Source organism: Cyanistes caeruleus, chromosome 21, assembly GCF_971803275.1.
Source record: "Cyanistes caeruleus chromosome 21, bCyaCae1.hap1.1, whole genome shotgun sequence".
Taxonomy (NCBI): Eukaryota; Metazoa; Chordata; class Aves; order Passeriformes; family Paridae; genus Cyanistes; species Cyanistes caeruleus.
In genome coordinates, this window is record NC_141721.1 from 7,441,513 (window position 1) to 7,469,063 (window position 27,551).

Below are 27,551 nucleotides of genomic sequence, written 5' to 3' on the forward strand. Positions count from 1 at the left end.
TTCCATGGTGTTTTCTCAGTACTCTGCTTAAAACAAGGATAATATTAATAACAATAACAACAACAATGATAACAATAATAACTGTAATAATGCCAAATAATAATATGCCATACTTATAAAATATTATAAAAAGTAATAAAGACAATCTATAAAATACTATAAAACATAATAAATATAAAGCCAATATAATAATAAAGATATTGTTCATAATAGTAATGATAAAGGCCAAAAATAATAGGTAGTTCACAAAAAGCGCGGTTGCCTAGCAACGCGTGCAACCCGGAAACCAACGAGGCGCAATGTGAGTGGCTCGGCGCGCAGAGCGATAAGGCGGGAGCATCCCAGTGTGCGCTTTGCTGATTGGCGGCTCGCGGCCCTTTCCTGTCAGCTGATTGGCTGAGGCGGAGGCGGGAAGGACGGAGGGCGCTGAGGGGCCGCGGTGGGGCCGTGAGGGGCGCGGGGGAAGCGGCTGCCGGCGCCTCCGCTTCGCCGAACACACAAAGGAAGCTAACCCCCAGGTGCTGCTGTGTGGGCTGGGTTGGGGCTGCATCACTGCTTCCTGAGCGCCGCCTGCCCTCGGGAGGCAAAGCAGCTGTGCCCGGGTCGAGATGTGACTGTGGGCAGCGCCCGGTGCGCTCCTGGTGGATCTGGTCACACCGCGAAGGTTCTGTGCGGTGTCCCGGGCCCTCCCTCCTCCTCAGGGGCAAACTTAGTTCGGAGTTGTGCTCTTTAAAGCGAGTCATTCTCCCAGAATGGGTTGGGGAAAAGCCTTGGAGCGAGGTGACCTTTCCTTTTGGAAGGAGAGGTTGGATGTAAACTCATGTCAGGGCTCTTCTTTTTCTAGAATTGCTTTTTCCTATTGGGAAACTCGATGGTGAAGCTGAATCATGCCATGCATTGGTGCTTTTTTGATATATATGTTTAATTATTAAAAATCAGATGAGGACACAAGTCAGTGAGTTAGTTTATCCCGGGGAATCTGCTAGTTTAAAGCTGCTGTCTTTGTCGCTGCTGAAAAACTATGATGAAAAAAAACCCCACCCTGTGTTGTTCAAAAATATTGAAGCCAGTTATGCCTCTGCAATATTTTTAATTCAATAACTTCACCTTTTTAACACGAATAAATTGTCTTTTGTTATCCAGAGATATTCAAAGTAATAATCACAGAATAGTAAAGTGAGTGATACTCCTTTTCCCCTAATTACCACATTATTTGTGGAAGATGTTTTTAAATACCTCATTTTTAAAGTCACTGTCCAGTTTTATTTTTGTTGTTATAAAATGTACAAGCTGCTGTATGTTTGTAATTTATGACATCTTGCAGTTCAAGATGGACCTCTAGAGTTAAAAAACTGGCTGGTTTTAGTTACTTAATATTCTAAAATATTTTTCCTGCATGGATTTGGGTTCTGTCTGCAGTCTGACTAATGGAATCTGAACTGGTGTGTGCAGCTTATGGTGTTTTTATTTAAATTGCTGATGTTACTCTTTAGCTGGTGGCAACTTGCTCTTGCTTGTAATGATGACCAAGTCTAAAATGATGATGTGTGGGATGAATTCCTATATTCCAGTTCTGCTAACATCCTGAGCTGTTACTAGCTTAACATTTGTTTCAGGCTTTGTTTGTTAGCATTGAATTACTAATTCTGTATTTCAATTGCAGTTTTAAACCTGAAGTAAACAGGAGAAAAACTGGCAATGCCTTCTGATGGGGCAGAATATACCATTGGGGGGGTGAAGATCCTCTTCCCCTGCAAGGCTTACCCCTCCCAGCTTGCTATGATGAATGCTGTAAGTAGAATTTGTACTGGCATCTGCCAGACTAAGAGCTTGTGTTTTCCACTATTTGGAATTCCAGAATCTCTGTCAGCATTTAGAAAGCTGACACATGAAATTCAGAGCTTGCAGTAGCTTGAGAATTTCATGGTAACCACTCAGTGTTCTCTGTGCTGTGCAACATCTGGACCATGATTAGGGAATGGTGAAGTACATTTTGGATTTGGGAGCATTTATGTCAAGAAACAAGTTCCATGTGGTGTAAGTATGTGGTTATTTATCTAGGTGTGCTGTAATAACAGTTGTATACAAATGTTCAAGTTTTTAGGGGCAGGAATGATTTAGTAAGACATGTTGTTTAAGCAGAATAATTACGTATAGTAATATTTCAATAAGTTTTCAGTTTTTTTGGAGAACTTTTCAAAATGAATGATTGCATTTATATTTAAACAATTTTAAAAAGTTTTAACCAGTGACAGGACAAGAGGGCACAGCCTTAAGAGGTGCCAGAGAAAGTTCAAGCTGGACATTAGGATGTTATTGCTGAGATTAGCTAAAGACATCTGCTTTGTATTCTGTTAATTCTTTTTCTTTTATTCTCCTTAAAGATTGTTAAAGGCTTGAATAACAGGCAGCACTGTTTGCTGGAGAGCCCCACAGGAAGTGGCAAAAGCTTGGCATTACTTTGTTCTGCATTATCATGGCAGCAGGCTTTGTATGGTAAGTGTCTCACTGCACAATTTTTATTACAAAAGATAAAATAATTAATTGGTTTTCATCAGCCTTTAAACGTTTGGTTTCAGGTCTGGGTCCACCACTGGACACCTTGCCTTAATGCCCCCATAAAGCAATAGTGCTAAGCTGGGTTTAGATCTCATAAGGGAGTGGCTGTTGGAACTTTGGAAGAAAATCCTTGTGGGTTGTGGCTGTGTGGATGGAAGAGGGAGGTGTTTTCCTTTCTGTGCACTGCAGTTCTTCAGAGGGTGACCACAGCTTATGACTGGTACCTGAACTTTCATCTTCACTGTTGTGCACCTCTGGCTCTTGTGTCTGGAGTGGTTTTTAATGATAGACAAATGACTTTGTCCCCCAGAAAAATCCGTGCCAACCTCATCGAGTGACAAGGAGGACAGGAAAGCAGAGCCCTCCCTACCATGTCACTGCAAGTGTCACTCCCAGCCCAAGAGCAACGAGGCTGCAATGAGTGTGACTCACAGTGCTCCTTGTTCTGCCAATTATCCTGACACAGGAACTTCCAGAAAGCCTGGAAGCTCGCTGACAAACACAGGTAACTTCATCTGTAGGCAGCGAAAATTCTGCTGCTTTCAAGCCGAGGACTTTTTTTTACCATAACAGCAGACATGGTTCTGTCCTGCATGAAATCTGTACAGTGGTTAGTGTGTCTAGAAATGTCTAACACTGTTTTCTACACCATATATTTTATAGTAATTCTATCAGTTACTATTCTGTAGTAACTACATTTTAAAATGTTGCCCTTATTTAATGCATCCCTAGTAATGGACATCCGTTTTATTTTGTTAATTACAGAATGCAAGGAAAATGAAACACTGGCTTCAAAACTGTCTGCCAAAAAAAAGTTATCCCTTCATGACAGTGAGAACGATGATTTTCAAGTAGACAGGAAAAGGATTCGTCCTTTAGAAACAGAACAGCAGGTGAGCAGAGTTTATGGGCAGTGAAATAATCCGGGCGTAGCTCAAGCAAACTCTCAAATCCCAGTTAATGTTACAGAGGAGGGTGTAGGAAACAGCTGAGTCATATCACAGTCACAGATTAGAGTGACAGGGTTTTGTTCATTTTTGTTGTTACTTGTTACAAAGGAATCCCTTGTTGCACTAAATTGTTCATTATACCCTGTCCTAAAATCTTTCTCAATTAAACAAGTAATAGCCCCAAAATATATTTATTCCCAGTTGATGGTATTGTAATTTCTGTAAGTTTTGTAACAGTGGGAAAGCAAAGCAGAAAAGCTCTTTATTATCTACAGATTCTTTTATAATTAAAACTTTATAGCTTTCCCTGATGACTTTTGTGTGGCTTAGATTTGATTAAACTGTTGATGCCCAGTTACTAAAACAAGCTCAGGTGAAACAAAACCAGGACTTGTCAGTGTGAGCACATCCCTCTGCCCAGTGCATTTTTACACTGTTTCTTTCCCCAGCAGGTTAGAAAACGTCACTGCTTTGCAAAAGGAGTCCAGTTTGTTGATGCTTTAGAAGTTTATAATCAGAGAAAAAATGGAGAGCTGACTGTTCACTCTGAAAAAAGCTTGAAAACCACTACTTTTTCTCCCCAAACAGTGAGTAATTCAGGAATATTTTTTACATCAGGAGTGTTGAAGAACCATTTTAAACAATATTTTATGTGAAGGGGTTATGCATGAAATGCAGCTTAATGAAGTTTGAGCAAACATTGCAGTTAATGCAAATGTTCCCCAGTGTTTTGGGTTTTATTTCCACTTTCTGTAACACAAGTGTCAGATCAGAAGTTAAGATACAGCTTTTTACCTGTTTCTGCAGCTTTGTTAGGCATTTTCTGCATTTCTTACTGTTTAAAAATAGATTTTACATAAATGTTTGTTGGAGTAAAAGCAGTAGAAGAAGAAATGGGAGGCAGTAGAGAGCTGAGTGTGAGAGGCCAGGTTATGTTAGTGATGTAGTAACCACAAAAGAAACCAAAAGCTATAGGATTACTGTAAGATACTGGGAGCTAAATATTTTCTTAACAGAAGTGAATCTGTGTTTTAGGCCATTTGATGGGAGGTAGGTTATATTAATTTTGGAAAGCTCTGTAGATTTTTGACTAAGATTTGAAATGCTTTGTGCCACTGAGCTTCAATTGGTAGTTTGAAATCCAAACGCCAGCAGAGTGTGCTATTGATTTTCAAATAAAAAAACCTTTCGTCCTTCCTGATTGTAAAATTTCCTTTGGTACTTTGGTATGGGTGCATGAAAAATCTGATTTAAAACTTCTAGAAATTTCTTTTCTAGAAGAAAATCGAAAACTAAACAGCATACTATTTGCTACATCTTATAAAGAAGTAGCCTAAGAAGAAAGAAAGGGAGTTATTTCTGTTTAAATTTCTTTTTAAGGTTGAAAGAATAAGGTATTATTGCTGTGATGAACTTTTCCGTTAACAGACTTAGAACTTACCTGGCATCAAGAAAATTGCAGAAAGTAAAGCCTTATTTCTCATTAGTAGATTTGAGCCTTAACTGCATTTAGTTTAGAATAGGAAGAGCATCACAGGAAAGCTTTTAGGTGTAAAAATGCTTTTCTAGTGTGGCTTAGGAAAAGAAGTCAGCAGAGCTGCTGTTTAACACTTCCCCTAATGGACTGTGTATTTAGGGTGGTACAATAATGTGGTAACAGCATCGTCCTGCTCACTGAGGCACCCCTGCCTTTGAATAACCTGTGTTTTACAGTGGTCAATCCTCTGCTTAAAGCAGATTTAGTTTCTTATCAAGTCCTGTTTATACTCCACGAGGGAGAATGGGTTGGTTGTTTTAAGAGCATGAGAGGTGCTGCCCAGCACTGCTGCATCATGATACCTGCAGATGTGTGGCTGAGGATCCAAACTGTTCTCAGCTGCTCTCACTCCAGAGCCTGGGAATCCATCTCTGGCCCTCTGCTATTAACTCCTGCAAGGGAGGGCAGTTCCAGTGTGAGTTTAAAGGGGAAATTATACCCTCAGGGTACTCTCTTGATTACTTCTGTCAAAGCATATGGCCTGAGAAACTGGGGCAGCTGTGTTAAGGAATCCCCCATTTCTAGCAGGGAAAGAAAGTAAACAGTAAATGGAGAGCAGTGTAACAAACACTTGGGGTATCAAAAAACAACTGTGAAAAGAATCTGTCTTAATGTGCTAGCCCATTGCAGTTTAACATATTGCTTACAACCTGCACAATGGGGTTTGAGTGACTTCTGTTACACATTCCAGGGGACTGGCAGCCTGTTACAATCAGGGTCTGGACTCCAGAATGGGCTAATTTACCACGATGGGATGAAGAAAGTTGTGGATTTGTATTACATGCTCTCACCTGACACCGTATCTGATCCTTTTCCTGCTGATTGACGTTTTGAATGAGCTCTTTGAAGCAAGTTCCAGCTTAATTAAAACGTTTGCTTGGTTAGCAGTGATCTGTGAAAGCCTGTGATAAATATTGAACCGGGTTCACCTGCTGGTGACTGGGGGAGGATAAACAGCTGCTTTGTGTGCTTTAATCAAGAGGCTGCAGCAGCAGCAGAATACGGGGCTTTCTGAGAGCTTCCAAAGGAGCAGTTGAAAAGCTCTGCTAATGTCACTGCTGATATCTCCTTAGATTGTGCTTGTGTGATATTTCACACAAGAGACATTCACTGCTGCAGTATTCAGGTGGCTTTGTAACTGGGAAATGTAGATGGAGATATGAACTCCTCTTACCTCTTTGTGTTTCAAAGATCACAGCCCCAGTGTTTGTTTAGCTCTATTTTACACACAGGACAGGGTGGTGGACTTGATTATTCCTTTTTTAATCGGACTTCCACGTTTTTGCCATATAAATATTGATGTGATAGGCTGTTTTATCTAGCCCTGACAGAAGTACAAACAAGCTGCATTAGCCTAAGGTCCATATAGGCTGATATCTGATCTCTAATGGCATCTGCTCCTGGGTGTTTCTGATTAAATACTGCAGAAAGTACAGGAGGATCTTTTTTTGCTCTCTTCCAAATGAAAATCCCTCTTTCGGATTCCAACAGCTGAAAACAGGTTTAGTTTTGAAGTCAGAGGATACTAAGAAACACAATTCTGTTGTCTTAATATGAATTATTTCTAATCAGCCTTCCCCCCTAATTCTTTCACAGATAAATTGAAACATTTTCTAACTTTCTTACATCTTAACCCGTATCTGTGTGGTATGAGTGTAAAAATTTGTGCTTTGAGGCAACACTGCCAAGGAAACCCCTTGTTCATGGAGGGTTTTCTTTCTTTCTGCTGTAGGAATGGAAGAGGAACAACACCTTAGATGTTGCTATATGATATCCACACTTGGTTCTTAGAGAAGTACAGAATTAAAATCGTTTGTCTCTAATATAATTTAAAGATGTATTTTAAGAATTCAAATCCAAATCGACTCACTTGAGTAATGTGGAAAGAATATGAAGAACTCAACTTTTAAACTATGTTTTGACCAATTTTCTGAAGTTTTTCTTCTTTATGAAGGACTTTCTAAAAAGGTTTTATTTATTGATGTATTTGGGGCTGGTGGTGTCTGTGGCTTTCAGAAATGCTGTGACTACTTCAGGCAGTTTTATTTCTTGACTACTTACTATAAAATCAGCCTGACTTTACAGCTTTCTCAATATTGTGGGTTTGAGTGTTTTTTGAACATAAAACTTTTTTCAAAGTTAAAGGTAGCATTTTAGTACTGAAATAATGGCTAAAGTGCTTCTTAATGCCAGTATTATACCAACTCCAAACCTCTTAAACCAAACTTTTAAGCCCACCTGTAAAACACTGTAATTTATAAGCCTCACACATAAGAACACTTCATTTCTTTTTTATGAAAAGAATAATATCTGGTATTTTAAGCCCATCGTAGGAGAACCTTCTGTTCATGTTTTTATATATTAATTTGAGCTGCATTTTCATGTTGTTCTAAGAACTCTTGCAAAACAGCTGCCTGATGGGTCCTAATATTTTTCTGTGTTTTGGTTTAGCATAGTGAAATATTAGTGGTAAAGTCTCATCTTGGTGTCCTGTGTATTGTTTTTCCCTCTGAAAACACAATCTGACTTGGGTTAAAATTAAGAGATAGACGTGTTCTTAAAGGCCCTATGCAGTCTCTGCTTCAGTTGAATTAATTTTTAACTTGTAATGTGGTTTTCATTATTTCCAGGAGCAAAGCAGAATGTAACTGATAGAAATATCAATGTAGCATTTGCATTGGAGCTTTCTGTGAGAGCACAGAGCTGGGCATTGCACGTATGTAACATATACCATATGTCAGCTGTTTCCTGCTTGCCTGGTGACAAGAGCCCCATTCATAACTCTTCTTTTTATCCTTTCAGTGAATAAGTAATTATTCAATATAGAAGGCAGGATATTTGGAACTGGCTATTTAATGTGGCAGCACAGGGTAATGAAATCTGCTGTTCCTGGCAACCTGAGAGGGGAATGTAACAATTCCAGCATGGGTGTAACTTTATCTGCTTTGAGGCCTGTTTATTTGGCACATCAGTGAACCTTTTATCCCAGTGAGTGGCAGCTCCAGAGGGTTACATTTACATGCTTTCTATCATGTATTGTAATATTTAATGGCAGACAAGGCTGAGTGGGGCTGAGGGAAACACGAACTTGCTTTTCCTTGGAGTGGAAGCTGAAGACAGCTTGATCCCCAGAATTGTGGTGTAACACGCAGCATGACTTAGCATTTGTTTATAATGGATAATCTTACTGATACAATTCAAGGGAGGGAGGAGTTCTGCAGTGAGCAGCTACATGTTGTTACCTGCACTACCACCTGGAGCCCAAATACAAACTCTTTGACACTGGAAGAACTCTTTATTTTTCATGAGGGGTGTGTTTGGACATGGTTACACTTGAGTTCCTTGTTTCCTATGTGTCTCTTCAAATTCGTTATGACACTTTCTTGTCAGTTGTTTCAGTATGTAATGTTCTGAATGATGGTGCTTCTCAGGAAATAAAAAAAAGGGCTTTGAACAAATGTTTTACAGGATTAGGTTCTGTTTAGAATTATTCCCTGTGTTTCTTTTATTCTCCTGGTTACTCGATGGCCTTTGGCAGAATGGCGCAGCAAACATGTTTCTAATGGAGAATATGTGGTGTAGTCTGTTTTATCTGCACAGAGAGTTCCTGAACTGTCTACAGTTCTTCTGCTTGCTTTAAGGAAAAAAAGATATTTTGAGTATCTGTTCCAAGTTTTCTTCATTGAAGGCTTTGGACTCTTGCTCTATAACAGGAGTGTCCTGAGCTGAAGCTTCAATGTGAGAAGCTTTATTTGCATTATTCACATGTGTAAATATTCCACTGGATTAATAATTCTTTCTGGTTGGGTTGTGATAAAATTGTGATTGCTGGAAGTTTTTTTTTTAGGGATTTCCAGGCACAAGGATGTGGTGCTTTAACATTTTAGAACTTTTTGCAGCCTGATAGGCAGCCCTGGTGACTGAATCAGCTATCCCAGAGGACACTTTCCAGACCATAAGCAGATTTAGCACATTCATCTTACAGTGGGATTTTGTGAATCATTTTTTTGTCTTGGTTTCCAGCCTCCTGGCCCTTGCACTGAGTGTTCCTGTTCTTCTGGAAAAGAACCTGATAAAGATCCCAGTCACACAAAGAAGAAAGAAAATGGAGATCGGTTGTGTGTTCCCAAGATTTTTTTTGGGACACGAACACACAAGCAAATTACCCAGATCAGCAGGGAGCTGAAGAGGACAGCGTATTCCTGTGCCCCCATGACAATCCTTTCCAGCAGGGATTATACCTGTATTCATCCAGTGGTGTCCAACAGTAGTAACAGGAATGAAATGTGTGTAGAATTGCTGGAAGGAAAACATGTGAGTAATTTTGTTTGAGAATATAAGCATTCATTAAACAAAGTCAGATTTAACAGCTGGAGTGAGTAACATTTTATGCTTCTTTATATTATGTTGGTTAAGTGCCACCTGGTGACATTAAAATTCAATATTAATTGTTAGAAATTGATACACAGTAGCAATACTGCAAAACCATACCATGACAGGAATAAGACTTATGACTGTCAGGTTAATGTTGTAATAAGACTTAAATTATTTCTGGGTTTATAAATGAAGAAGAAAGAAGTGTCCTTTGTTGATGTACATTTTAGAAACATGGATTTACCTGGCATGAGGTGTTACTGTCTGGCATAAAAAGCAGCTGTCAGAAATGTTTCCAAGAAGTAGCCAAATGCATGGAACACTGGAAGATTTTAACCTGCTTGGTTTTTATTATTTCTTGTACCCACTAATTCTCTACACTTTGCTTTCAGGGCAGGTCCTGCTCTTATTACCACGGTGTTCACAAGCTCAGTGAGCACCATGCCCTGCAGCCTGCCAGTGTGTACCAGGCTTGGGACATTGAAGACCTGGTGAGCCTGGGCAGGAAGCTTCGTGCCTGTCCCTATTTTGCAGCCCGAGAGCTCATGGTGGGGGCAGACATTGTGTTCTGTCCTTACAATTATCTCCTGGACCCACAGATCCGGGACAGTGTAAGTATATTGCTGAGAAGTTGCAAGAGCTGAAGTTAAAAAGAAATTAACCACTGAATATTATGTTTCTGTGGTTAGCTGAGATCCCATTCATTTCCAAAATGCTACAAAGTAACTCCTGGGGGTTTTCCCCCTTGGATATTTTCTAGGTTATGGAAGTTGATTCAAAACCTGAAAAGCTTCATTTGCACTGTGATGCAGAATATGCATTTCTTAACAGGATCATGTTAGTTGCTGTTTCTCATGTCTTTCACTCTGTTTTGCTAGACAATAATTTTATTTTTTAGATGGACATTAAGCTAAAAGACCAAGTAGTCATTTTGGATGAAGCCCACAACATTGAGGACTGTGCTCGGGAGTCTGTGAGCTACGGGGTTACCGAGAGCCAGCTCCGGGCTGCCCGAGAGGAGCTCGATTTCATGGTCAACAACAACATCAGGCAGAAGCATCATGAGCCCCTCCGAGCTGTGTGCTGCTCCTTGATAAAGTAAGGCATCTTTTTTATGGCTTTATATCAATTAATATTTGTTCAAATTACCTTTAGATTCCCTTTGGTGGTGTAAGTTGTTCTGTTACATCAGATAAAGTGCAACAAAGGTACACTTAAAACTTATGCAGTTGTTTGATTTGTGTTCATTTGAGGAATCCACAAGGTTTGATCTATTAAAAAAACTACTGGTCTTGCATAGAAATGTTGAAGTTTTCTTTTGCAAGGTCTTGTGTTCTTGAATGATGTGCTGCTCCTTATGGGGCTTTCTTGGACTCCTGGTTTATAAAGCTCAGTATGAAAATTTTCCTAAGATGGATTTTTGTATTTCACACATTTGTTTGCTTATTTGATAAATAATAATAGCATTATTTTGTCAAAGAATTAATTAGGTCACATTTATAGAATGCTTTCAGAGCTTTGGACAGGAAGTATTTGGAACAGGTTAAATCTGTTCTTGGAATCAGATTGGAATCCACTGAATTCTTCATAGTTGAAAGTAAATTTGTCAGTCATGTCCTTTGTTTTCCCTGGGAAACAGCTTCCTGAAAGGGGACAAGCTGAACATAGGTTGAAAATCATGAGAGGAGATGTAACAAAAGCAAACGGACAGAAGCCTAGGAAGAAACAGGAGGTCCAGGGCAAAATCTTTTGGGTGAAGTAGAAGTATCAAAGTCAGCAGAAAAAAGTGAATAATGCTCCAAGTGGCTTTGCAGTTAACTGAGTTCTGCTTCAGTGTGTGCAGTATCTTCATTTTGTTGCAATGGACTGTGCAGCACAGCACAGGAGGTGTTCACTCTCCCATCCTCACTCTCCTCTCAGAGTTAATGTTCGTGTCACACAGAGACAAGGGACTTTTTCTGCTTGGCAGAAGCCAATTCCCCTACCTTAGATATTTCAAATGTTAAACTTTAGTAAAAGATAAGAATGGCATGGTTGAAGATTTGATTGCCTCAAGCTTTTTAACCTTATCAGGAAAACTAAGGTTGATTGTCTTGGCAAATCTGCCAGCAGCATGAAAAGCAGTTGCTGGAAAGCAGAAGACTGGGTGTAAATAGCCAGTTATAGGTAAAATGTCCCTGCACAGTGACATGACTGCCAAATGCATGGGGAGCTAGAAAAAAGAAAAAAAAATCTTATTTCAGTTCTAAAGATCCTGGGCCCTCATTCCAGAAAGCACTTAAGGATGGGCTTGGTGCCACAGAGGTGCTGCAGTGACCTTTGAAAGGAATTTGCAGATAGACCAGTGGAGGTGTGCTGGCAGGCTCTGCTGCTGAGATGCACATTTAGCAGTGCTGATCACTTTGTTCAATGGAATATGCTGTGTCAACAGTGGAATTTTCTGGTAGTGAGGGAAGCAGCAAATACTCTTCCTGGAATTGAAGGCATGTGTGCAACATGCATTCATTTTTTTTCCTGGAAATACTGCATACAGCAATTTTCACTTCAAAACCAAAGATGCCTTTCTGGGAATCAAACTAATTTTATTTATGCTTCCTGCCTAGCTCTCAAAATAATTTAACAGGCTTTGCAAGTAAATGCTTTAATGTTAGATGGAATTTATTTGAGAATTTAGGGTGTTTTTTGGTGATATTTGGCCATTGTTTCAAGTCTGCATTTGCATTTATTATTTCAAAAGTATGTGATGGTGTTTGAAGTTCATAATAGGGAAACATTTTATATTTCCTGAAGTGTTCTACCCATTGTAAATCTGTTTAATTCCTGTCATAGGGGCCTTGTCCTAATTTCAATTCCAGGTCTTTTTGATGTTATATTTGAGGAACTGGGGCCAAATTTTGCCTGTGTTAGTGATCAGCATTCCTTAATGAGATAAAGCAAATTATAGCCAAGGAAGTGATGGCTGTGGCAGTATTGGTGGTGTTTTGTTTGCATTTAACCTGGCAGAAGGGAAGTTATATTTTAATTATTCCATGGATCAGATTATTTGTGGTGACAGGGCAGGAAATCTAGAACTGAAACAGTCCCAGAGCCTTGCTCTTGAGTTGATAATGATGAACTGGCTTTGCAGGTAAATATTTTGAGCTGTTGCAGCACTGACAGCTGTCTTTTTGATGCCTCCTGCCTTTTGATGGAGCAGACAGCTGCAGCCTTTCCTGGGAGGGAAGGAGCTGCCTGCTTTTCTAGCCAGAGACAAGGTCTTGTGGTACTGCAGGGATGAAGGAGGACATGCTCACTCAGAGAAAATTCCTCTCTGCCACAAATGAGATGATCTCCATGTTTAGCTCATGCTTTTAGCAGTCAATCACATTTTGCATTGTATTACAATTATAATTCTGCTTCAGCTGTAGCAGTTGCCAATACCTGTGGGTAGGTTTAAATGTTTTCTGTTGCCCCACTTTCCCTTCCATGTGCAGATATGAAAAGTGTTCATTTCATGCCTCAGGATTTGTTTTTAATTGGAAAGTCAGCAGTTGACAGGGATGATAAACCAACCTGCAGCAACTGGAGTGGTGATGAGTGGCTTTAGATATGCAGCAGAAGTCTTGCTTGAATGAGCCTGACATCTCATAAGAGGAAATTATATTTTAATTCCTTTTCTTTATTATCTGTTATATAAATATGTGGGGAGAAATTTTCTTCTCATTTCAATGAACTGCATCTAAAGCAGTTCCATAGGAGTTCAACAGAGAAAAACAGGCATAAAGAAAAAGCAGAATCTCTCTCCTTACATGTAGTAAAACATTTATCATCATCTTAGAAGTCTGTTGCAATTTTTGAGGTTTGCTTTGTACGTGCAAAGTGTCTCTAAATCTCTAAAATCAATGCTGAAATGATTTCTGCCTTTCTCTCTTTCAGCTGGTTGCAGGAAAGCTCTGGGCAGCTGGTGGAGAGAGCCTATGAAACTGCCTGTAAAGTGTGGAGTGGCAAAGAAATGCTCAACTTTTTGCACCAAATGGGAATAACTGGGATTACTTTTCCCATTTTACAGGTAATGTTGTGTGCTGTGTAAATGAGCACCACCATGTATAATATTGGTGGTGTTAAAATCTTAAAATGCACATAAGTTAAATGCAAACAGATCTTTTCATTTACTGCAGTACTGAAAATTGTCTGAAAATGATTCCCGATGAAAACCAGGACTAATCCACTCGAGCTACTGGAATTTGTGGAGAATCAGTGTTTTGAGGGATAAAATTGCTCACGTACAATTATTTTAATTGAACCATTGAGCCAGTGATATTTTTGCCTGTTCTATCCAGATGCATTTTTATTGAGTGCTGAAATATTTTCAAGTTTATCCCTCCTTTCTGTGTAAGCCAGATATGTTAAAAGCATTGTTAAAAATTGAAGGTATTGTTCCCTTTCCTATGGCCCTTCTTTGCCCCTTTCCCTCTGACTTTATGAGTATTTTAAATTAACTTTCAAAGCAGTGAGCTTACAGTCTTGTATCTATTAACTTTGATTTGGAGAAGATACCTAGAATGTTGTTAATATGGAATTTGCCTCTTGCAGAAACATCTTGTTGCTGTCCTGGAAAAAGAAGAAAAAGTGTCAATGCATGGGAGAGAGGAACTTATTGGGGTGCCAGTTGTGAGCCCTGCAACACAGATCGTGCTCAAAGGCCTGTTCATGGTCTTTTCCTGTCTCTTTAAAGAGAACAGCAGGTCAGGCCTAACATTTATGAGCTGAATGCTCACAATTTGATTGTTTAATTGTAATTTTTACTGATATTTCTCTCTCTCTATAGGTTTGCAGATGATTACAAGATTGCTCTACAGCAGACTTACACCTGGTTGACTGAAAACCAACGTGATGATGCAGATTCAAGTTCCTTCTTCACGAGGCCCAAGCACAAAAAGAGTTCAAGGCAGAAAACCCTTGTCCACATGCTAAATTTTTGGTGCTTGAACCCTGCTGTGGTGAGCTGACTGAAGAAAGGCTAAAATAATCTGAGTGATAACAAATACACATCAGATTTGAAAGGGATTGTGTTGATTTTCTAAATTCCTGCTGTTCTTTCTTCCACCTAGGCTTTCTCTGAGTTAAATGAAGTTAGAACAATTGTTCTGACATCAGGCACACTCTCTCCCATGGATTCCTTTTCCTCAGAGCTTGGTGTGAAGTTTTCCATTCAGCTGGAGGCAAATCATGTTATCCGGAATTCCCAGGTAAAGTGGGCATGGCTGTTCCCTCTCCTGAGCAATAATGTTGTCCATGGTACAAAAACCAATTAAAAGTGATAGCAAGCCCATTCTGTCAGTTAAAAGAAAGGTCCAGACTCTTGCTTGGCTTAATGCAATGGAAAACTCAAATTTATTCAGTTTTCAAATGAATAAAGAGGCAATTTTTAGATGATTTCCCCGAAGAATTTGCTTGTGCTATATTGGTAACAGCCACCTCATATCAATTACTGCACTTCAGGTGAAATGAATTTAAGAAATATCTCAATATATCTTTCATTCTTAAAATTTCATTATTGGACCTGATGTGATTTATCCAGCCTGGTTTAGAATTAACTTTCTCCATGTGGAACACGCCAGGTTTGGGTCGGCACGGTCGGAACGGGCCCCAATGGGCGGAAGTTGTGCGCAACGTTCCAGCACACAGAGACCTTCGAGTTCCAGGATGAGGTGGGAGCACTGCTGCTTTCAGTCTGTCAGACAATTGGCCAAGGAATTTTGTGCTTTTTGCCATCCTATAAGGTAAAGAAATCTGAATTCCCATCCTTTCCCTTTCACACACCTTTGAAAATGTACAGTGTGATCTGCTTTATCCATCAACATACAGAAATGTTTATCAAATGATTGTATTGCAATAACACAGCAGGATTGTATTATTTCTTGTCATTCAGGTTTGTTTTCCTGAGCAAACATATTCGGTTTTTCTCAACAGATGTACTTATTAGCACAGACAATAATTTCAATTAGCATTGCCATAAAAGCAGCCAGATCCATAATTTTTCCTGATATTGTTTTCCTGAAGGTTTAGAAATTGTTTATTAAGAAAAAAATTAAAAATCACATAATGAAATTATACTTTCTGTATAACTCAGAAGCAAGAATGCCTTTGCATGCTCTTTCTGTGCTATCAGAATGCAAAATTCCTCCAGTTAATTTCTCCTTCCCTTCTTTCTTGTTCCATTTCACTGCATTGGAGATTGGAGTGTATTTTTCTTTAGTCGGGGGAATTGCTCCCTGACATTGGCTGTAAAGAATCAAATTTCTCCATTTCAAACTATGTAATATCTGATTTCACTGACAACAGTTATCTAATTATGGTTAATCTGGATCTCCCAGTAGTTCTGCTTTCTTCTCTGTTTGTTTTTACTATTGTTTATGGTCAGGAACAGGAATATAAACCTGCAAGGTAATTCTGTAACTCATTTTTCTTGTACTACTTGCAAGAGTGTGACTTTTTAAATTTTGAATAATTATTTATGATTTTTAAAAATCATCTGAACAGACAAAACACAGAAACCTCTCAAAAAAATCTCAAAAAAAATCCTACCAAATGATTTAAAACCCCAACATGATAGAAATAGAATTTCAGACCTTTCCCCTCATCCTTAAGGTTCCTAAATGGAGAATATTTTACAAAACTAAGTAAAAAGGGTTTTTTACTAACCCTTCATCATTTATTATTTAACTGGCAGGCTGCAAAGGGAGGTTTGTTTCTTGCCTGGATGTCTTTAGGAATTGGAGCCACAGTGCAATTCCTGACAGTAACCATTAGGTGACCACATCAGACCAGATAATATAAGCCCCTGAAAAAAGCAGATTACTGACCATAAATTTATTTAATCTCACAAAACTTTGCACTTCCATGGAAAGGAAATGATCTGGCAAGAAATCTCCAATTTAAGAATTTAACTGGAGCATCTTTCAGTTTCCAGCATTATCTTTCCAAGTGTGTCATGTTGGAGAATTGATCTTCCATATCCAGACCTGACAAATATTTATGAAATTTTTTATGAGAATAGTAATGTGAATTGCAACTACAGAGAGACTTTGTAATGACATTTAATAAAGGAGGAAAACAATTGCTGGCCAGCTCTGGAACCTTCCCCCTCCCTGCCCTTCTGCCTTGCTGAAAGGTCACCCTGCACACGCTGAGTGTTCTGTTCTTTGTAGGAACACTCCCTGGGCCCAGCAAAGTATTGATAAATAGAAATTGCAGACAATTGAAGGGTGATATTTTAAAATCACATTGCCAACATTTTTCTATGGATGCCCTTTTTCTTCTTATGCCTTTTATTTGGGATTGGGTTGCCTTTATGTCCGAGATTAATATGTTGAAAATACAGAATAATGTAAGCAGTATTAGTACAGGGAAAACAAGGTATTGTTCTTTCATCATCATACAGAATATTTGCATTTCAAAAGTGATTTTCACAGGAAATTGCTGCCTCTCTTTAAAAAGCTGCAGCCTTCAAAGGAATTTTTTAAGGCTGTCAAGATCTGATTAATACACATGTTCACGGACCTCACTATTATGAGTTAAGCAGATTTTTTTGATGGCTCAATCTGTTTTATGAATTGAAGTTTCAACTTTGGAATAAGTGACAAATAAAGGGTTTTTTTCTGGAAAAAAACTTCTTTCTTTTATCTGGAAGGCTGAAGACAGTGCTCTGAATTTTAAGTACTTTCTATCCAGGTAATAGATAATGGAGCTGCAATTTAGTTTGGTATGTACATTGGATTTCAGTTTGGAATTACTACCTGAAATGTGAATGGGGAAAAAGGCAATAGTAAAGAAATTTCCCTTTATCTTAATCAGGTATTTGAATAAATACATTTTTAATTAGAGTGACTGTTTAAGACATATGTATGGCAAATATATGGAATTAATGCAGTGGAGGAGAATATATGTATGGGCAAACAACCCATCAGCTGTACATCTCCACATTTGATAGGTGTCTGTTATGAACAGCTGTGACAGTTCATGTGGGATAATTCACAAACAACATGGAAATTTTTAGTGTCATTGTTGGAGTTGTGGCACATTGTCTTTTTTAAAAATCGGTTTGATCTTAACATTCACTAAATTCCAAACCTCCATCATTTTTAAGGCTCCTAAAACCGGTGATACTATGCAACAAAAATGCATTTATGTGAAAATCAGTAGCAACTCCAGCAAAAAACACTCTATAAAAGAGAATATCAGAAGGTGAAAAGATTGCTCAGAAATCTAAGATGCTTTTAAACAAGATTAAGATAAGGCCCATTAGGGCTCATGTTGCCAACCTGTCTGCATTAAGATATATCTTGCATCATCTTGGATGATTCATTCAATATGTGTCATATCAAAGTCAGACTCTCCAGCAAGGAGAAAAATGCTAATGCTTATAAATTTTGGTGATAATCCATCATGATGAATTAACTGACCTTTCTTAGTAGCTTTTTTTTTTTTTAACAAAACAAGCTTTGGACAATGATGTTAATGTTGGTTTGGTTTGGTTTGTTCTCTGAGGCATAGTTGATTAATTTGGATCTGCTAATTGAGGAGTCATCACTTGGAAGCAAAATTTTTACAGTTGTAGCAGAAAAGGGTTTGAATGAGTGTTTTCAACAGGAAAACTTAAGAACTGATAAGAATTCTCTGCTTGAAAATTTGAGCTTGTTGCAGGGAGGTTGGACTGGATCCCATTTAAATATTCCTTGCAACCCAAACTGTTTCATGCTCATGGAATAATGGCACAATTAGCGTAAGTTAGCATATTGATGATTAATGCTGCATTGCACTGGCTGTTTTCCTTGAGAATTTTGAGGTAAGGTTATAGTGATGACACCCAGCAACTTTTGCCACTTGCAAAAATAAATGCTAAATTTCACAGCTGGGTTTTTATCTGTCTCATAACTTCAGGAGCTGCTAGTTCAGAGTTCAAGCTCTGTCAGTCTCATCCCATTTTCCTGCTCTCTGGGGCTGATGATGTTTTCTGGAGTGGGAACAGCCAGGATTGGGTGACAGCAAATCCCTTTGGGCTGGAACTCCTCTCTGTTGCTTGGCTCCCTCTCCCTGTGTCAGGTATCCACCAAACCTGCAGAGAAGTCTCAGGCAGGTGTTTGCCCTTGTGCTGACAAACCGCTCTTGGCACCCTCCCACAGCTCCAGACAGGCAGGAATTAACAATATTAATTAACTCTGAGCAGTGTGGAGCTGGTTTCAACAGACTGAGAATCTTCAGGTTCAGGGGAATTATTTGGAATCAACAGGAGGGGCCTCAGTTTAACCTCTGGCCATGTCCACGTGGATTGAAACCCTGGCCTGATGTAAATGTGGCACCCTCAGGTATGACAGGCTGAGGGAGGGATATCATTTCATGATTAATTCTCAATGTCTGGCTCTTCTTCATTTCAGACAGAGCCTTTTCTTATTGAGATACATGAGACTGGTAAAAATTCTTGCTTTTAACAAGTGTTTCAGTAACAGACAATGAATAGAACTCTGAAAAGACAATATTTTCATTTCTAAAACTTTCCTGAAACATGGGCTTGTAAATAAATGATAAGAAACCCATTTTTTCTGCCATCAATAAAACAAACAATGCTGCTTTCAGACAACTTTTACTTATTTAATAAATTACTTCAATAAATTTCCAAAGGATGGTAGTCTGTTTAGCCCAGCCTATTAAAAGCATTAAGATTTGAGCACTGGCTGTTAAAATGGGTAAATGGCAATATCACAAAGTTAAACAAATGCCAAAAAACATTTTCCAGAGTACTGGGATTGTAACAATACCATTAATGAGGGCAAAGAGGTTTTAATGCAATTTGCACATTCTAAAGTTTCAAAAAGAGGTTTTGAGTTAGTGCATTATTAATGTTCTGAACATCTGGAACTATGTAAGAGCTACAGACATTGAGCAAGTGCAGGGTTTCCCCACTAGGTCTGATGCTGACTGATTTCCTCCCCAGCCAAAAGCTTGTTTTTAGAAGTTTGAGACAGTAAAATGACAATATCCAGATAAGAGAGAAACATTCCACAGTGTCTTTTTGCTCATATTGTGTACAAAGGAAAAATTGGAAACCATTAGGTTCATGCAGTTAAAAGGTGAATTTGAAATTAAATAGGAAAATAGTTCTTTGCACTGCAGATGGTGCTCTGAGGAATTATCTGCTAAGTTCCATAAAAAGGCTGAACTTTTTCTGTCGGGTGTATTTCTGTATTATATGCAGGGATAAATGCTTCATCAAGAGTAATATTCTCCTTGATGTTTCTGTTGACAGCTGTAGGAGGGCTTTGAAGAGGAGATTTACACCTGTGTGTAAATATTTGCAGGGTGTAGGGATCTGTTCGTGTCATTTATGGCAGAAATTTCTTCTTTAAAGTTACATCAACATTAACTTTCTGCATAATTTTAGTGTTAGAGAATGTAATTGACACAGTTACAGCCTCAAAATGCTACGGGAAATGAGAATGTTTCAATGTGTCATCCAATTTTAGATGTTTTGACTGCAGCTAATGCCCAATATGGATGGAAAGGAAGAGGCCTTTAAACAGGTTTGGCATTTCAGGGATAGGTTACGAAATAATTGTAAATTAATAATGATGCTCACTTTCTGCCCAGCTTTGCTTTCTGCTCCCGAGGGAGAGGTTTTCTCTTTCTCCAGAAGCCTCATTTGTGTGAGCCAAACAGCTGCAGTGGTGCTGTGGCAGCAGCTGAGAGACCCCAGCGCTGGAGAGGGCTTTAGGGACAGAATCCTGGCACCCTTCAGCCTCAAAGTTCTGCCTAAAAAAAGGGCAGGGTGAGGGAGCAGTAATTAAACAACCCTGAGGAGCATCTGGGGCTTGGAGCACTGGACTGAGCTGTGCCCTGGAAGGGCCAGGAGCTGTTTTGGTGCTGCCCCTGCAAGGGCTCTGACACCACAGTGACCTTTGGGGTTTTATTTCTCTTTGGAGGGAAAGGCTTCTTGCCAGGTTTAAAGCTGGTCCTTTATCCTTCCTCTGTTGAAAATCTGAGGGAAGTAATTGCTGTCTGATGGGCTATGATTTGGGGAAAATATGCTCTAAAAAAGTGAATTCTAATGGCTCCCAAATTATTCATTTCAACATTTGCACCTAATAAATGTAGATAGAATTTCATTTTACTTGTCTATTATTATTTCTTCCTTGCTTGCTTTTTTGCTCTTCCCCTGCACTGGTAGTTCTCTTTTTGAACTTTATCTCAGCTTCTTTATATTTTATGGGGTTTTATTCCCCATTAATCATATACAGTATCTACTTTCAGTTTAATTCTCTATTTTCCATCATTTCAATATCAGTCATATAAACTGTCTTGCTGTTGAGACTCTCCCAGTCATCCAAAAATACAATTATCTGAGGTGTCTTCTGAGAGCTCCAAGAGCTCCTGTAAATCTTAATGTGATTCCTGAAGTCTACAGTTTGCTTTTCCCATTGTCTTGGGCATAGAAATGTCTGCAGAAATCCCTGTGTGGGAGGGAAGATTTTAACCATTCCCTCACAACACTTTGCTCTGCTTTGGGCTGTTGTGAAATTACTTTAAATAGAAAAAAACAGTAGCAGAAGGAATGATAAACTCCATACAGAAATAATTGGAATGAGAGTTTTTGTATAACCAGGTATATAATATTTATCCTTAATGTCATCAGTTCAATCCAACTGCGGCAAACTAAATTTGCAGATGGAGCTGGCAGGATCATTTCTCGTGGAATTACCAGAGACTACAGTAAACTCACAGCCAGAATAGTGCTGGATTCTGCAAAGGAATAACTGAAGTGTTGGATAGCTGAAGTTCTCCTAAACTTTAATGATTTATTAGAAGGTTTTAATTTAGAATTTTTTGACCTTGAGTTGTCTGAGTTTTGTTGTTTTTTGTGGTTGTTTTTTTCCCCCACTGCTTGGTTACCAACTGCAGGCCAAGATAAAATTTTATCTTTGGGGATGATAACTGACAATCTGGATAATTGCAAAATGTGTTCTCCTTCTTAAATAGTATGACAGGATCATAGATGTACAGACCAATTATGGAGTGGTTTTCCTGATTTCTGGGAAATTGGAGACAATCCAAATGTTAGGGATGCTTTGAGACCTTAGAGGAGATTATCCAGGAGCCTGTGGCTGAATGAGCAGGTTCTTCCCCCTTTCCCTGTGACTTTTCTTGTGCTACTCTGTGGATCTTCTGAGCAAAGGAAAAGTTTTTATCCTTTTTATTCATTTTTTTTCCTAGTTAGTTTCCAGGTGGCTTTGTGAACTGTGGTGGCTCATCAGGAGGTCAGAGAAGTGTCAGAGACAGCTCAAGGGAAGAGCTATTGCACATTCCAAGATCATCATTTTTCATTTTCAGTCTCAGGGATGAAACATTTTCTTGTTTCTATTTATTTTTAATATGTTTTCCAGTGATTGACTGTAATTGGAGAATCTATAAAGATCCTCCTTTGGAAATCCTGATTTTTTTCACTGTGGCTGATATTGTGAAGCTGTTGGTATGAGTTTGCAGCATCCTTAACTGGCTCTGTCTGACTGTGAATTAACCAAATAACTGGAGAGGCACTCAGGTGAATATTCTGGGTGACTGGAGATATGGGTGAGGTGATATGAAAGGAATGCTCTGTTGTGACTCCTGGTGCTGTGCAGAGCCTCAGCAGCAGTGGGATTGGAGCTGCTTGCTGTCCCTGCCCTGAGACCCTTTCCCACTTCGCTCCTCCTTGTGCTGGAATGTTCCCCTCGGCCCAGGGGAAATTCCCACGTGTGCTTTGGGTCCCACATTCTCTTTTTGAATTCCAGCCTTCAAAGAATGAACAGACACACTGCTCATGACTTGCTGAGTTGCTGTGATGACCAGCAAGGGCTGTGCAATAATTCAGGTGCCCTGTGGCACTTGCTTTTTACACAGAGCAGCTCCTTGCTGCTGGTGCTGCTCGTCAGATAAAGCCCAATCCGGAGCGACAGTCGTGGCAGATTATTGGATATTATGTCTAAAAAAATTATCTGCCATGCTGGCAGATGAGTGTTTGGCCTGTGAATTTCACACCCTGAGAGTTGGGCTGTTTAATATTTTATTGAACTGTTAATTTAAATACCCTGAGCAGACAGCATCAGGAAAATAAACGAAAAATGTATTATTGTTTCTCACTTCTGAGCTCTGACTTGTCAAAGTGCTGCAAGCTGAATTGTTGTAGCTCGTTAACACATGCTCCAATTTCCCTTGTAATTAACACTTGCTGCTTGCATATTTTTCCTCCTATTTAAGTAGGAACTGCATTGAAAATAAGTTTTCACAGTCAAGAATTTTGCACTCTGTGAATGATGGAGTCCTAATAGTAAATAACAGAGTGAACATGTCTTTTTCCTCAGGAGCCTTTAATAAAAGGGAAAGAAAGCAGTTGTGAACAGGGAATAATATCCATAAGCAACGTTATTCTAAGAAGGTGTGTCCTGCCCAGGTTATTTTAACATTAATGCTGCTCTGAACCTTTACAACCTGCAGAATTCTTGGTCCCTTTGCCATGTCTGTGAAAGATTCCGTGCCTGATGTGGGAGAGATGTGACTTCTTCATGTGTGAAAACACCAGATATGAGAGAAAATAACTGGAAAAGATTTATTTAGGGAGCATGTTCTGCATCAGCAGTGTAACAGCTCATACAAGAATCTGAATATTAAATGAATGGAAAGGAATACTTGGGCTATTTTAAATTCAGAGAAATTTGACATCACTGGGGTTGTCTGGGACCCATGAACTTGTGTCTTAGAAAATTAGAATAATCATGCCTCAGTTTTACCTCCTGATAGGGTAAGCAAATGTTCTCCTGTGTGAGAACATTTAATTAGTGAGTGATGTATTCTAAAGAGTATTCATTGCCTTTTGATTCATTTTACAGCTCAGTAATAGACTAATTTTTAGCAAAAAGATTTCAAAACAAATAACTTGCAATGTGCTGCGGTAAAAACTTTATTTTCAGCTTTCACTTCCTATTTTTGATCGTGAAGTGAGAAATTATTTTCCTAAGAATCAGAAAAGTCTGTTATTTCTTTCTAATTTTCTTTTAGAGGTCAGAAAAGAAGGGCTCGAGTTGGGTACTTGGAAGAAATACTTAGCTCATTTGTTTATTTATTTCCAGTTGTCTAACATGTGTGCTGGAGGGACACAAAGCATTTCCAGCTGGGACACTGGGGCAGCTCAGAGCTGGCTCCCTGGCAGGCTGGGGCAGGTTCCCAGTGCCAGGAGCTGCCTTGTCCCAGCTCCTGGGGCAGCCTCGTGGCCCTGCTTGGCCCCGTGCCCGGGATGAGGCTGCTCCTCCCTTTGGCTCAGCTCTCCCAGCACTTGTGTGCTTCACTGCTGACGTGCCACTAAGACAACCTTGGATTATTTTTTCCCTTTATTCTGTAAAAACAAGGAGGTCAGAGATGACTGAGCTTGGCTTCTGGCTGGGGAAGAGCAGCAGTGGAGATGTTGACTTCATCCCTGACCAGTTCATCATTTTCATTTTTATTCCAGACTGGGATTTAAACCGTCCTTTTAAAAATCACTTTTTTTTTCCTGGAGAGCTCTCTTTGCATGAAGGATTTTCCCTCCCTGGGATGGGAAGGTGTAATGATAGCCTAGGGTGGATGTACAAGCAGTTCCTGGAACACAGAACTTGTTGTCTTGGTTAATTTTAAAACCACAAAAGAAACCCTGTTTTGAACCAGGTTGTTCCTAAACAGCTGCCACAGAGCTCAAAGACTGAACAAAGACTGTCCAGCTTGTTTTGTTGGGTTTTTTGGGAGAAGATTTCTATAAAAAAAGCTTCTTTAGCTGCAGAAGCAACATATTAACTGTGTTATTCTAAAGTCTTTGGCGTGCAAAACATTTCATTTTTCATTACTGTTGTCGCCGTTCACGTTTTCCATTATTTAAGGAGGTTATTGAAAAATTGATGGTATGTTGGGACCAGAGAGACATCCTGTGGCTGCAGTGTTGATTTATGGCACATGGAACACACTTCAGTGCTTCAGTTTCCTGCTGGTGAGCGGCACTTTGTCATTGTCCCCAAAGAAAAATCCTGCCAGTGAAATCCCCCGTGCTGCCCCCAAGTTGAGTGATGCATACTTTGCCTTTGAAAATGATGATGAATTATTCACCTTTTATTGTGCTGGAGTGTGCACATGGTGATCAGAATCTTGTTCATAATACAGAGTTTGTCACTGTGGTCAGGGTTTAGTTGAATTATGGAGTTGAGTTGCACAGTAGCTTTATCTATGTAATTTTTCCCTTTTTTTTTAATTTCCCCTGCAGTGTCTGTGTATGAGCACAGATTTTACCCCACATTTCCCACCATATGTGGGGATCTCAACACCATTCTTGGCCCTAAACATTTGGGTTTATTCCATTCTTGTGTCAAATTCTTGAGAAAATAAGTATAGTACTTCTCAATTTAAAATGACACCTTTTGCATGGAAATTCTTCAAAATCACACTTCTATGGTTTTAAAGTTTTATCCTTCAAACTCATTTTCTGCTGTGAAGGAATAGAGAGATTAAGTGAAAAATCTCCTGAAATAGCACAGTGCTGTAGATTTGCAATCCAGGGCAGCTTTTCCCAGGAACAAGTGCTTAGGACAGACTCCGTGAGCACATAAGGACAATTCAGAGGCTCTGGGAAAAATGTAGAATATCAGAATAAATGTAGGACATGGCTCCAGATCCCTGTGCATCCCTTGGATTAATACTTTTATTTATGTTTTTTTTAGTATTTTCTATTTTGCTCTTCTGAAACATTTCATTCCAGAGGCTCTGTGAGGCTTTGGGAAAGGAAATGAGGCAGGAATTCACTGAAATTATCACTGTTGGAACCAGGCAGGTTCAGAACCTTTCTCTGCATTGCTGGATGATGCCCCCTGAAATAACAAACAGTTGGGAAATGTGAAGGAGAAAACAGGTGGAGCCTCTCCTCAATAAGAATAACATCCTTGTGTGGCCTGTTTTCATTAAAATGCTGCATTAAATCAATTTATTTTTGATCCATAAAGACAAGATTATCCTGTGCATGTGTATTTACATGGACATTTAGTATTTCTCTCCAGTTTCCTATTAGCAGTGAAGGTTTAAAGTTTTTTTATTTTGAAAGCAAATTTTACTTCATAAATGAAATATTTTGGCACAGATATTTTCATGTTCTCTTGAAATTAAATCTGTTAGAATTGGAAGCTGAGGAAATGAAATTTGAAGTTTAAAATACCTTTTTGTTGGTGAAAAAATACATTTATTTTTTCCATTGGTTCAGTCATTCAAATGAATGAATTTTAAATACCTTGTCCTGTGTTAGAACCCTCCCATAAACATGAGGAGGGGCTGTGAATCAGCCTCTTGCTTAACCTTTCATGAAAATCTAATTGAGTGCAAACAACTGCTTTAAATAATTCAATGGCCTCAGTTATTCTTGGCTGGTGGAGTTCCAGCCCAGAGCAGTGCAAATGTCTGGGCATCGAGCAAAATTGGGGCTTTCCTCTTTTTTTTTTTTGGTGAAAAATGTGATTAAAATGACCTTTTGACAAAGTGTATGGGGTGATTAAGAAGAAGAAAAGGTGAAATGTTAATTATTTCTGCCAATTGGGTAAATGACTAGTGGTCCAGAGGTGAATATTCTTTTAGTCCTTCTAAAACTGGGGAATATTTTTTGGTGATTTTGACAAATGTGGTTGGGTTTCTTTGCTTGTTTTTGAACCCTTTTGCTCTTGTTGAGGGACATTGTGCCTTTTATGGTGCTATTTTTCACAGTTCTAGGGTGCTGTTCCAAACTGATCTCAAAGATTGGGATAATGGACATTTAGAGTTCGTTGCTTAGCTGTCCCAAACATTTTCCCTCCTCTTTTTGGAAGGAAACTCAATTTTCCTTTCACACCAGTCCTTCCAGGCAGTTTATTCTTGCCCCTTCAATCTTTAATTACCATTTCATTCCTCTGTTGCTTTTCTTCCTTCTCTTGTTTCCTTCCTGTTCACTTTTAACCTCAAAGGCCCTTTTTGTTGTTGCTGCTGTTGTTGGCTTTTGTTTTGGGGTTGGTTTGTTTGTTTTTTAACTAAAAATGGGAATGGAATAAATTAATGATCCTGTGACCCCCACATTGGTAAATTCTGTAAAGTCTTCTTTTTTTCCCCAAAGTGAAGAGTTCCAATATTCCTGGAGCTCAGTTGCCTGTAGGATTCTGGGTCATTTGGTACCAAGTTTTAGTTGGCAAAGGTTTTAGTTCAAGAACTATCAAATAACTTCTGCTAGTGCTCTACTTTTCCAAACCATCTTAATCCTTGAAGAAATTAATTTAATAAGAACCTGTAATACCAAAAAAAAAAGGTGAAGTCTGGCCAGATCCACTCTCCAGGGTTCCTTTGAAAAAACAGGAATTTAAGGTCGCTGCGTTGAAGCAATGCCTTGATTTAATGACTGAATATGTTTTAGGATTATCACTAATATAGGGACAGTTCCATCCTTTCATAATGAAAGTAGAACATTCATCCAGGTGATTGTCCTGGGACCAGAGGGATTGGAACAAAAGCTTCCAGCTGTAGGTAAGCAGCTGACTCAGCAAATCTCCTCCTGGAAGCTTTTGAAAAAGGGAATGCAATGCCTCTGGAATTAGAGCCATGATAAAAACATCTGTGCCTTGAGACCAGCAGAGGATTGCTTGAGTGGAAAATATGATGTCCTCCAGCCTAACAGCTTAAAGTTGCAGAAGGACCTGTCAGTGTATGTTTTTTTGGTTGTTTTTTTTAATTTTTATATTTATTTTCACTGAAAGGAAGAGAGGAGGCAGCTGATGCAGGTGGAGGCTGAGTTGTTCTGTGATGCAAAGCAACCTGTACTTGGTTTTTTTGCAGGCAGCCCAAATGGGGGAAACATTTCGTAGCAAAACAAGGGAAGTGCATTTCTTCTCAAGAGAATTTAAAGGTTTTTAGAGTTAAAAAAAACCAAACAACACCTCTTTGTTTGGTTGTGCCACCTGTTATTTTTCTGGCAAGATACAAACACTGGACAGCAATGGTTGGAGCAGCACTGGGAGTCAGTCTCTGTGGCTCTCTCCATGTTGGTGGTGGGGATGAGTCCTGTTTTGTTCCAGCAGCTCCCTTTGGGTGCCAGA

General features: G+C 39.1%; 1 protein-coding gene across 16 annotated transcripts in view; it reads left to right on the top strand.

Annotated features, from left to right (window-relative positions):
* The first annotated feature begins 301 nt into the window (after positions 1–301).
* The window catches only part of BRIP1 (BRCA1 interacting DNA helicase 1), a 94,062-nt gene continuing 66,812 nt past the window's right edge, over positions 302–27,551 (top strand). For 9 of the 16 annotated variants that reach the window (XR_015278618.1, XR_015278619.1, XR_015278617.1 and 6 more), the window contains exons 1-14: positions 302–518; positions 1,664–1,791; positions 2,385–2,496; positions 2,870–3,064; positions 3,325–3,452; positions 3,962–4,096; positions 9,070–9,360; positions 9,813–10,031; positions 10,319–10,518; positions 13,336–13,468; positions 13,993–14,144; positions 14,228–14,399; positions 14,511–14,648; positions 15,021–15,182. Coding sequence is in view for 9 of the 16 variants with exons in the window: in XM_023939360.2 (XP_023795128.2) it covers positions 1,699–1,791; positions 2,385–2,496; positions 2,870–3,064; positions 3,325–3,452; positions 3,962–4,096; positions 9,070–9,360; positions 9,813–10,031; positions 10,319–10,518; positions 13,336–13,468; positions 13,993–14,144; positions 14,228–14,399; positions 14,511–14,648; positions 15,021–15,182 (2,130 nt within the window). In the remaining 7 variants the exon portion in view is untranslated. The other 7 variants (XR_015278614.1, XR_015278615.1, XR_015278616.1 and 4 more) reach the window with 3 other exon arrangements.